Here is a 12348-nt window from a genome sequence, read left to right on the forward strand (position 1 = left end):
CCTTTGCCCGGGCTTAGCCCCGGGCGCTGACCCGCGCGCCATCCCGCGACGCGGGGGCTCGCGCTGGCCTTATGCGCACCTCCGGGGGCGGGACAGGATGCGCGCCCTCCTTGGCGCAGGTAATGCTGGGGGATGTAGTCCCCGAAAGTCCGCCTCGCCGCGATGGCCGGGAGGCGGCTGGCAAACGGAGGCAGCAGGAAACAAAAGAACCCGGTGAGTGTCAGTGGCCCAAGCAATGGCCTCCCAGACCTCCCAGGTCGGCGATTATGGCAAGTCCCCCCGCTCCCCCGGGGCTCGCGCTGGCCTTATGCGCACCTCCGGGGCGGGACAGGATGCGCGCCCTCCTTGGCGCAGGTAATGCTGGGGGATGTAGTCCCCGAAAGTCCGCCTTGCCGCGATGGCCGGGAGGCGGCTGGCAAACGGAGGCAGCAGGAAACAAAAGAACCCGGTGAGTGTCAGTGGCCCAAGCAATGGCCTCCCAGACCTCCCAGGTCGGCGATTATGGCAAGTCCCCCCGCTCCCCCGGGGCTCGCGCTGGCCTTATGCGCACCTCCGGGGGCGGGACAGGATGCGCGCCCTCCTTGGCGCAGGTAATGCTGGGGGATGTAGTCCCCGAAAGTCCGCCTCGCCGCGATGGCCGGGAGGCGGCTGGCAAACGGAGGCAGCAGGAAACAAAAGAACCCGGTGAGTGTCAGTGGCCCAAGCAATGGCCTCCCAGACCTCCCAGGTCGGCGATTATGGCAAGTCCCCCCGCTCCCCCGGGGCTCGCGCTGGCCTTATGCGCACCTCCGGGGGCGGGACAGGATGCGCGCCCTCCTTGGCGCAGGTAATGCTGGGGGATGTAGTCCCCGAAAGTCCGCCTCGCCGCGATGGCCAGGAGGCGGCTGGCAAACGGAGGCAGCAGGAAACAAAAGAACCCGGTGAGTGTCAGTGGCCCAAGCAATGGCCTCCCAGACCTCCCAGGTCGGCGATTATGGCAAGTCCCCTGCCAAATTATGTAGGATATCGGCTGAAAATTACCTTTGTCCGAGGTGTAATTCTTCGGCTGCAGACGACCTACACATGTTTATGGATTGCCGAGAAATTATCAGTTATTGGAGACATGTGTGTGATTTCCCGGAGGAGGTTTTACTTATACCAATTACCTGTTCCTCCAGGCTGATTTTATTTGGCCTTCCACAGGGGTACTCAATGAATAGTCCAGTCACACAGTTTTTGTTTTATGTTGTAGTCATTGCCAGGAGGGAAATTTGCAGAGAGTGGAAGTCGAAGGCTCCCCCAAGATTTGCTGACTGCTTAAAAAGTATTATGACGATTGGCCAGTCAGCTAGGTTGTGTGGTGGAGAGAGTGCCAATAAGATCTGGTCCGCGCTAAAAGATTGGTCGGAAAAATAACCAAGAGTCCAATGATTATGCCAGAGGTTTTGTGGTCCGGTCCTCCCCGGTAATAAGGTAATAGTGAGTAGGACAAGGAGACAACCTACCTCTGGGCGATTTCGGCAGGCGGCGCACATAAACCAGGGGCGGAATCTAAGTCTATATATGCGAAAGGCCCTGAAAGATCCCATCTAGAGCATACATTTTCTGGTGGCATATATGAGGACAAAAATAAATAAATAAATAAATCAATAATGCAAGGGCTATATATCGGCGGTGCGTTAATGGTACATTTTTGATATAGCTCAGCAATGGCAGTAGTGGCGCTGCTTCTATATGCGTTACAAAAGGGGGTGGTGATGGACGGAGCATCTGAACCAATCAAACACACCCAGTCAAAAGATCTGGGTTTAATCCATCACCGTTCTTTAGCCCACTCTGCCACCCCAGTTCAGACATGGCTATATGCAAATCAGTCTGATCCTGTGCCTCATGGGAACAGTCCAGCCCGAACTGCCAAGCCATGCCTTCCCTGGACCGGAAACAAGCTTCTGAGGACCGGTTTCTGGCATTACAGCTGTTTTTAGCCCAGCTTGCTTGAATCCAGTGGCAAAGTGAGCAAGGGACTCACGTCTGAGCATACCCTGCCACACTTATGGTGGCCAAAAGCGGTACAAAAGGGGGTGGTGATGGACGGAGCATCTGAACCAATCAAACACTCACACCCAGTCAAAAGATCTGGGTTTAATCCATCACCGTTCTTTAGCCCACTCTGCCACCCCAGTTCAGACATGGATATATGTAAATCAGTCTGACCCTGTGCCTCGTGGGAACAGTCCAGCCCGAACTGCCAAGCCATGCCTTCCCTGGACCGGAAACAAGCTTCTGAGGACCGGTTTCGGGCATTACAGCCGTCTTCAGCCCGGCTTGCTTGAATCCAGTGGCAAAGTGAGCAAGGGACTCACGTCTGAGCATACCCTGCCACACTTATGGTGGCCAAAAGCGGTACAAAAGGGGGTGGTGATGGACGGAGCATCTGAACCAATCAAACACTCACACCCAGTCAAAAGATCTGGGTTTAATCCATCACCGTTCTTTAGCCCACTCTGCCACTCCAGTTCAGACATGGCTATATGCAAATCAGTCTGACCTATGCCTCATGGGAACAGTCCAGCCCGAACTGCCAAGCCATGCCTTCCCTGGACCGGAAACAAGCTTCCGAGGACCGGTTTCTGGCATTACAGCCGTCTTCAGCCCAGCTTGCTTGAATCCAGTGGCAAAGTGAGCAAGGGACTCACGTCTGAGCATACCCTGGCAGTCATCTGATGTAAGGCTGCAAAGACGTGTCCCCAATATTCATGTACCACTGGGCAACTCCAGGCCAGTTGTAAGAAATCAGCCTGTGGCGCATGACACCTATCGCACCCATCCGTGTCCCGGAGGCGGTGTCTATGCATACTAACCGGTGTATGATATAGCCTGTGTAGATATTTATAGTGTATAATTCGAAGCCTGCTGCTAGCTGATATCCGCTCAGTCTGCGAACAGCAGTACTCTCATTGTTCCTCCGTCAATTCAAATCCTAAGTCTTCCCCCCATCGTGCGCGAGACGGTGGAGCCTCTACTCTTTGCTGAGTGTGTACTGCTCGGTATATCAAGGAAACCACGCGCCTAGGCGTCGTCTGCTGCAAGAGTAGCTGTAGCGGTGCAAGTACCGGGGGCTCATCTTGAAAGTCAGCATACAAAGATCGAACCCCTTGTTTAAGGCGTTTGTATGAAAAATTATCTAATGGTGTGTGCTGTACATCCTGAAAAACACTCTCTGAGTCTCGGAATTGCCCGTTCTCGTTCAAGTTTCCCCAGGCTTTGAGGGACGTGTGTTACTGCAGTTTATGGAAAATTGTTTCTTGCAAGAGGGGCATGTTTGGGTGATACGCCAGCGGCAGCAGTGGGGAATAAAGCATGGGGGCTTCAATGATTCGTGCAATGCGCTGCCAAGCCGTAATCGTGGCATAAACAGTGCTCTGTCTGCGTTCCCGGGCAGTCAGCATCATATATAAGGCTCCCTCTATCGGTACAGGATGCACAAGCCAGTGCTCAGCTGCCAGCTGTGGCATGTACTTAGGCTGTCGGATCCAAAAAAATAGGTAGTGGGTCTGAGCACTGATATAATAAAGCTCGAAGTTTGGAAAACCCACCCGCTGAGTAAGGCCTAGTCAGGACAGTCCAGTTCAGTCTGGGCTGTTTGCCCCCCCACACTAATCAAATCAATTCCGTTCTAAGGGATTTTAAAAAGTGCCGCCCTGGGTAGTACGGGATATTTAAGAACAAATATAGTAATTGGGTCAGTATCACCATTTCGATCAGTGATGCTCGACCTGCCAGAGAGAGTGGGAGTGTTATCCAACGGTTCATATTTTCTGTTATGCGGTGCAGCGCTACCCCATAGTTGAGTCTCATGAGTTCTTCCTTATTCTAGTAATGCCAATTCCCAGATAGTATAACTCATTCTCGCACCACTCCAACGGATAGTCCAGAGGAAAGCACACAACGGAGTCCGTCAATGGAAAGAGGCAAGATTTCCCCCAGTTTATCTGGACCCCTGATAGGTGGCCAAATACAATGAATTCCTGAAGGAGTGTATTCAAATTATCCTTGGGGTCTCGCACGTACAAGGTAATATCATAGGCATACATGGAAACCAATATTTGTCTCATGTTGCACCGTAAGTCCATGTCATTATGGTGCTGACGCAGTTGTGCTGCCAGAGGTTCCGTTGCCAAGGCAAACAGTAATGGGGACAGAGCCCTGTCGTGTGCTCCTAGTGATCGAGAACCTTTGGAACATTTGTCCATTAATAAGCACCTTGGCCCCCGGTTTATGGTACAATAAACGTATCCAAGATAAAAATAGTGGTGGGATCCCCATCCGGAGCATTATCCCAAAGATGTAATCCCACTCAATTGAGTCAAAAGCCTTAGTGGCATGTAGGAAAATTGCCGCCAGGGGCAGTTCTGGGGAGAAGTTGTTCAAAACTGTAAAGAGGGTCCTCAAATTATGGGAAGTGGCCCTACCCGGGACAAACCCGGACTGGTCCGGGAGAATCAAGTGTTCCAGCAACAGACTTAGGCGATTGGCAATTAGTTTCGCTAATATCTTTGCGTCGCAATTAAGAAGGGAGAGCGGCCGATAAGATAGGCACAGGTGGGCTGGCTTGTCAGGTTTTAAAAGTGAGATAATGAGGGCCTCTCTCATAGAAGGAGGAAGGAAGCCGACCTCTAAAGATTCCTCAAATACTTTGCGCAGTATTGGGGCCATTATATCTACATAGGACTTATAAAGTTCTATCGGGATGCCATCCATTCCAGTGGCTTTCCCAGACTGCATGCCCATTATGGCTTCTCGAACCTCGTCTAGCTCAAATGGAGTACATAAGAATGTACGGTGTACGTCGCTCAGCCATCCTAGAGTGACATCCCCAAGATAGGAGTCCATGTCTAGATCTCGCCCACCGGTAGTGGTAAATAGAGTTGCCTAGTGTCCAGTAAAGTCTTCAAGAATACTTGCAGTGTCCCAACATCTAGTTCCATCCGACCTCTCCAATTCTACTACGTAGTTGGAGTAGCGTGGCTTCCTTATCGTGTCTGCTAAAGTCTTCCCCTGGCGCTCACCTTCCCCATTTCGGCGGGCTGTCCAGTGCTTACCCCTAAACCGTGTTTCCCTCTGCGCCTCCTCTGTGTATTCAGTAAGCTTAATTCTGAGCTCCCTCTGTGCATCTCGGTCTGGTGCTAGCATCAGTGTTGCCTCTAGTGCCGTAAGTTCCTGTACCAGTCTGTGAAGCGTATTGATAATGTCTTTAAGCACACCCATCCCTTTAGATATACAAAACCCTCTCAATGTAACCTTAAATGCTTCCCAAATGGTCTCAACGCTCTGCACCGATCCTTTGTTACGTGCAAAAAAATCCTGAATCTCATCACGGAGCTCTTCGTGAAAGACTGCGTCTAAGAGCATACGTGTATTAAGGCGCCAAGCGCCACGCGGGAGGTTAAAGTCCGCTGAAGAAAGTGCGATTTTGATGGGGGCGTGATCGGAATACGTCCAAGGTAAGTGCTGTACCGTGCGGACAGCAGGTCCCAATCCCCGGGATACGATCCAATCATCAAGCGGTGCCAAGGTCGCGGCGTGTGCTGTAAAGTGCGTCCCCTCCCGCTTTGAGGGATACATATGCCTCCATGCGTCCAGTAAGCAATTATCAGTGATAATATCCTTGAGTATGATGCTTGCTTTAGTGCGATGATGTGGTGCCGGATGTGATCTGTCCAGATGTGGAGCATAAGTAACATTAAAATCACCAACCCATATAATGTGATTTGAGCCAATGTCTGTTATCATTTCCCATAAGGAGGAAAAGAAGTCCGGGGTATCCACATTTGGCCCATAACAACACACCAAAGTGACTGATTCCGAACCTAGGCGCCCCCAAGCTAAGCAATACCTCCCCTGATCATCGCTGGACGCCCCCGCCAAATGAAAGGGTACCTGTTTCTTAAATAATATAGCTGTACCTCTAGCGTAGCTGGAATACGAGGAGAAAACTCTGTGAGCAGTCCATCTAGAGGCGAACGTAACAGCCCTCTGGGGCGTGAAGTGAGTTTCTTGCAGCAGTGCTATATGCGCTTGGTGTCTGTCTAGATAAGCTAATACCTGCCGCTTCTTTCTCGGGTCTCCTAGCCCTCTGACGTTCCATGTAATGACATTCAATAGCGTCCCTACGCTGCTAGCCATATGTACATGCCACAAAAACACTAAGCCATGCTCTGTAGCACGTTGGTTTCCAACACCATGTGAAATACAATGTCGATCGCGGTCTGCCTATTGCTCCAATAACTTGTACATTCGCTATGCACATTACTAACTCTATGTTGCGCATCTCAACCTTCCTTTCAACATGCAACCTCCCTTGACCCCCCTGTTCCTCCCGCCCCACCCACTGAAGCAACCCAAACATGCCAGTATTGTACACCCACGCACCCCACCCCGCCCGTCTCCCAACAAGAAATAGAATGCGATCCCCACCAAACACATGTGGCGAGGTAGATTGGAGGACTTCCCTCCAGGGGCCATATCTAGGTGGCTACACAACAACCCTGCGCCCACAGAACAAGTCGCAGCTTAAGCTGCAGCTCTATTGGGCTCGACACCTCAGGGTATATTTCTCAGGGAAAAACATTTAGTTATCATTAGGACTCCCCCCCCCCATCATTTATGACACAAATCGCAGGTACAGTAGTCCGTTACCAGTTCTACGATATTCAGAGGGCCCAACATTCTTCTTCTCCAGCCCCTCCTGCCTCCGGGGACCGCCGAGGATCTTCCTTTCCAGTCCCAGCTATGTCCGATTTTTTAAGGCGCTTCAGAAATTCATCCACCTGCTGTGGCTTCGTAAAGAATCTTTGCGTGCCTTGATGTGTGACCCTCAGCCGTGTCGGATACAGGAGGGCGTAGTCAATTTGGGCCTTGCGCAACTTTGCCTTAACATCGATAAATTTACATCTTTCCTCCTGTACCATAGGCGTGAAATCAGGATAGATAGAGAAGGAGTTACCGTCGTATGATAGTGTTTGCTTACTACGTGCTGCCCTCAATGCTACGTACCGGTCTCTGTAGTTTAGGAGTCTAGCAATTATGGGTCTCGGAGTGTCTCCAGGTTTGGGCCTGGGGCCTAGCGACCTGTGTGCTCGCTCCACGATAAATTGGTTAGAGAAAGCTTCTGACCCAATCGCCGTTAGCAGTAGCTTTTCTACGTAGTCCTCCATACGTCCAGTATTGGTCGTTTCCGGTATGCCTAAAATGCGAATATTATTGCACCTACAGTGCGCTTCCAAATCATCGTTCTTTGCTGCAATGACCCTCAATAGATTATCCATGCGAGAGAGCTAGGACGTGTGTCTAGCAGTAGTGTCTTCCGAGTCCGAAATACGTTGTTCCGTTTCCTTGAGCCTCTCATCATGCCCATCCAGTTTATGAGCAATGGCATCCATACTCGACAACATCCTGTCGACCTTGTCCACTTTTGCGGCAAATCCCTGGCGTACCCCGCGTAATATATCTTGCACCTCTGTGGAGTGCCCAGATGGTTCTTCCTGCAACCCTCCACCGACAGCCTGTTCCTGTCCTTCCTGCCCTGCGCGGGTGCTCTTCTTAACAGCCTCGAAGGGCAGCTTTGGTTGTATCACGTAAGCTTTACCCATATTGCCCCCGGGTCCGCAGGCGTCGTCACACTATGGGCCACTAAATGCACACTGAGGCGTGCGGGCCGAGGTCCCCAGCAGTGAAGACAGTGGTGCTTCAAATGCAATGAAGTGCGCCATAGGACCTGACGATTGACAGATAGGCCTCCCTCTCTGCGACGGTCCGAGGAGATCCCCGGTTCAGCTCTCCGCCGCAGTGTACGAGTGCTTAATGCGCCCTCCTTCTTGTCTCAGGTCAACCACGAGTCGACCCCTCACCGCCAATATCTCCGTATAGGTCACTTGCTAGTCGACATCCAGGCCTCTGCGCAAGTGGTTTTGCGACCGCGTCAGGTGCGCCGCTCGGCCGCCTATTGATTCCTCGTCTCCTCCAGTCGCCAAGGAGGTACCGCTATATATTCACTGCCGGATGCCAACCAGCTGAACGCGCAGTCTTGCCAATGCCCAGGTAACCCACAGTGGACCCTTCAGGCTCCTCTAAATGCGGGGCAAGCTGTTGCACAGTGTCTGCGGCCACTATGGTACAAGTCGGCCAGGGCCGCCTCCAAATGTCAGCAAGCAGTTTGCAAGGCTCAGCTGTCCTTTGCATGCGTGTTTACGGGGGGGGGGTATTGGGCATGAAGGTCTCAGGCACCCCCACGTCACTATCCTACTCCAAGGTAGTCCCAGCATACAAGTAGGGACACTTCGCCCCCCCCACTCACCACCAGTGCTGGTGCACCAATCGTATCACTTTCAGCAATTCAAAAGCGGGAGCCGTAGATGCCAAGCCGTCTTTCGCGATGTTTACAGGCACTGGGTCCCATACAACAGAGGGGCCGGGTGCGCCGTCTTCCTACTCGTAGATCAGCAGTGTGTGCAGCCTGGATGTCACGTGCACAGCTGCAGGCTGCCGTACCCTCTCAGGTCGGCGTGTGCGTGCGTGAAGATCCACTGGTCTCTTTGGGCGAAAGTTCGGCAGCGCTTCTCGGGCGGAGGGTGCAGCCGATTTGCGCGATTTTCAGCATGCAGCAACCGGAGGGGTAGACAAGTCAAATGAACGCCTTAGATTCGCTAAGAGTGTCATACAAAAGGATAATGTCCGCCGGGCGGCGAGAGCCTCACGCAAAGGGGGCCATTCGCACGTGTGCCACCTAGCGCCCCAGGTCCTAGGATGCTTGTTTCCAGTCCAGGGAGGACCTGGCCTGGCAGTTCGGGCTGGACTGTTCCCATTGGGTGCAGGATCAAGACTGATTTGCATATGGCTGGGTCCAAACTGGAATGGCATGGTGAGCAAAGAAACAATGGATTTAGGCCAGATCTCTGTACTGGGGTGAATGTATTCTGTCCACCAGTTGTTCTTTTTGCTATATTATGATTGAGCAGCTAGCTGGCTGACATGAATATGAAGGAGCCTTTGTGGGTTTCCGTGAGTCTAGATTCTCCTGAAGAGTCCCTTTCTCTTCTGAGCCCTGCTTAACACATGTGTACAGAAGGAGCCCTGTATTCATGACCTCAATGTTTGAGACAAAAAATAATCATGGATTTCTGAACAATGAGAGTAAAAGCATTAAGGTAACATGTTGTTCCTGCTTCTATTTCACACCGCTTTACATAAACCTGTATTCCCTATCAGTGTTTGCTTTTTCCTGAATTAAACCTCAAATAAACATGTTTATCCATTGTTTTAATTAAATAACGTTATAAGCTGTAACTGGTCAGTGAAATGCTAAACGTACAAAAAATTGGTATGTTTTGCTATTTCTAGCCACACCCCTGACTCCGCCCACTGATTCAATCTTCGGTTATTCCCGCCCCCCGATTCTCCACCCACAGTTCCCCTACTTTTTTCCCCCCACTTCGACCACTGCCTATGACCCTGCGCAATGTTACACTTCCTTTCGGCCACCAGCATCCGTACTTCGCACAGTCTAATAACAAGCCGTACTGCCTACCACCTGATGGTTAAAAGAAGCACACGTATGTTACATATAACAACTAGCAAATAATGCCACACCCCTTTGTGGGTTAGGTAGTTGACAGACTTATTGCTCACTTCAGTGGGCAACGCCGTTCATCGAATACCCCCTGGCAGACTCTTTAACGCAGATATCAGTGAGATCAGATGAAATAGCACAATCTTTCAATTTCCAATACGAGAATCGTAGAAAAGTACAGAACACTGAGGTGAATAACGCCCTCTGACGATGTCCATGTGGAAGGGTCCTGGTTTCGAACGCTTTGGCAATTATGCCTCTTTCCCCTGGAGGCATTAACACTTTCATTGCCATTGCCACACCCCCTTGAGCTGTCAATTACTGGTCCCACCAGCTTACCTGCGTCCATCATTCCCAGCTGTTTGACTGGTCTTCCACCTACGACTTCTAGAAGACCACTTAGATAACAGGATAGGGCTTCAGCCTATCCAGAAAGCAGCATAGTACGTCCAATAATTGACGAATAGAATCATTGGATTTGTCTACCAGGAAGCACACTTATCCAATCAGAACACACGTCCGTGTGAAGACAGCAAGGAGGCGGTGGGGTCAGGTCATTTAAGATCTGTAATACCGGAAGTAGGGCAGACGCACGTATCTGTAACAGCAATTAGCTTGCCTTTGAGTGGAAAGAATGGGTACATTCATCGATCGAGCGTACAGGACCTATTCGTCAGAGCAGAGTGAAATTAGCACAAGCCGCTCTACGCGCAGTCCGTCTCAATTTTGATACCGTACATATTCCGCAAAGCTAGAATCGTTTTTACCCACAACACACGCGTAACATGTTTAGCACAGAGCGGCCTAACTTTGAATACGCTTATGCTCAACATACAAGTCAATGAGTTATTCGAATAATTTTGTATTCGATGTTGCTGGAGATAATAAAGGCTATATTTTGCATCATGATGCCACTATCTACGTATAAGCAGGATGCCATGTTGTACGGAATGTTATAACTACTTCCGGATGAAACAGCTGCAAAGTGAAAAAGCGCCGCCATCTTGATGTACGGAAAACCGAACCTGCTGCTCCTACCCAGCTGTTGTCCCTTTTTAGTGTCTCACCGGTAATCTTGCACAAGCTTCACGGAGATGGTGATCTGTTGCGCGGCCGTCAACTGCTCCAACCGACAGGGGCAAGGCATTCGGGGATCTATCTCGTTTCACAGGTACACATTCTATAAAAACCGATACGATACGCCCTTAAAATTGGACAGCCTAAGCTAGTAACCTCGAGGGAAGTGGGCAAATGTAGCTTGACTAGATACCGGTGGTAGCATGATGGGCTCTGCAATCATAGACAGTTAACCCTGCAAAAGAACAACACTGACATGCATGTATTCTGCAACATATAAAAGCCAGTGGCCACCATACCTGGCTCTGCAAAAATGACACGAAACGGGAAAAACACATGGTCAATAGAGTCATTTACGGACAGAAGAACACAGCCAACTTATCAGTTCCGAAAATGTAGTTTGGAGAGCGAAATATGTATTGCTTCATGCATGCAATTGGTCTCTTGTGTGGTAATTTGTGATAACACTAAGCGATATGGTCATTAGTAGTTCCATTCAGCGAGCGCACGCATGCTTCATTACTACTGTAGTCTTGTTTTCCTTGTTATGAGTGAACTTGCGCGGGGTGAGTGCAATAGAGAACGTTTGTCAAGCGTGTGGTATTGGTAAAAAAACAGTTATGATTTGTGATTTTCACGTAACTGTTGCATGCAACCTTTTAATCGACAGTACCATTCCACTGGTAGTGAAATGTGCCATATTTTTTCAGATTCCTTTATTTTATTTTGAAAGTGTTATGTTGCGCTACCTTGACCCTTGGGTATCAGAGTGCTTTACATATACAAATAAAAATTGCATTGTATAGCAGGACAAAAGGATGCAAAAAGATAAAGCAAAAACATAATCATTAGGTATGCAGTGCCGGGGAGGGAGAAGAACGCAGGTGGGGTTGCATCTGAGTTCTCTAGGGAGTGTGTTCCACATCCTGAGGGTGTTACCAGAAAAGGATCGGCACTGGGTTGTCTACTTTTTCAATTTAGGAGGGATGAGAAGAAGTGAGTTGGAGCCTCTCAGAGTTCTGGAATTTCCTGCTTTGACCAGTTTGCTGTTTAGGTAGTTGGGGGAATGTGAGTGAAGGGTTTTGTGCGTGATGCAGGCCCATTTGTAAATACATCTACCTTCCATGGGAAGCCAGTTGAGGGTTGGTGTGATATGTTCAAATCTTTTTACACCAGTTATGAGTAGAGGTGCCATGTTAAGGACAGGACTGATCTTAGTGGGGCTAGGTGAGCTTTTGGTGTCCCTGTTAGGATGGCATTCCCATTGTTCAGTTTAGAGAGGACTAGGGATTGTACTATAGTCTTGAGGTAATCTTGGGGAATGTAAGGTTTAATTTTCTTGAGGTGTTTCAGTGAGTAAAGCGCACTTTTGCAGAGTTTTTGATGTGGTTCTTCATTCTAACAATTAGCTTAATGAATCAAATGTTAGGTTGAGCCCTTTTATACATTTGTTTTGGAGCTGTTCGGGTAGGAGGTACGTTCTTTATTTCATGTTAAGTCCTTTGGTTCAGTGTCCGGTACCTATCTCTAGTCAAGGCTTCTTCCTCCCACCAACTGTCCCCATCTCCAAGTTTCCACTCCACACCAACATTCTACTACATTATTCACTCAACATTCCAGACACACGCTTAGACATACAGGGAATAGGGAAACCCAGTTAAGCC

The 12348-nt window shown here is 49.8% G+C and overlaps 2 protein-coding genes across 3 annotated transcripts in view; one reads left to right on the plus strand and one right to left on the minus strand.

Moving 5' to 3' along the window:
- ATG4B (autophagy related 4B cysteine peptidase) overlaps positions 1-10068 on the minus strand; it is a 432299-nt gene extending 422231 nt beyond the window's left edge. For both annotated transcript variants that reach the window (XM_078665678.1, XM_078665677.1), the window contains exon 1: positions 9947-10068. In XM_078665678.1, coding sequence (XP_078521804.1) covers positions 9947-9959 — 13 coding nt within the window. In that variant the 5' untranslated portion in view covers positions 9960-10068. The remainder of the gene's footprint in view (positions 1-9946) is intronic.
- A 560-nt stretch (positions 10069-10628) lies between these two features.
- THAP4 (THAP domain containing 4) overlaps positions 10629-12348 on the plus strand; it is a 379695-nt gene continuing 377975 nt past the window's right edge. Inside the window, exon 1 of the mRNA XM_078665684.1 lies at positions 10629-10778. Within this exon, the coding sequence (XP_078521810.1) occupies positions 10702-10778 (77 nt within the window). The 5' untranslated portion in view covers positions 10629-10701. The remainder of the gene's footprint in view (positions 10779-12348) is intronic.

This window comes from Lissotriton helveticus, chromosome 11 (assembly GCF_964261635.1).
Source record: "Lissotriton helveticus chromosome 11, aLisHel1.1, whole genome shotgun sequence".
In the NCBI taxonomy this organism is placed as follows: domain Eukaryota; kingdom Metazoa; phylum Chordata; class Amphibia; order Caudata; family Salamandridae; genus Lissotriton; species Lissotriton helveticus.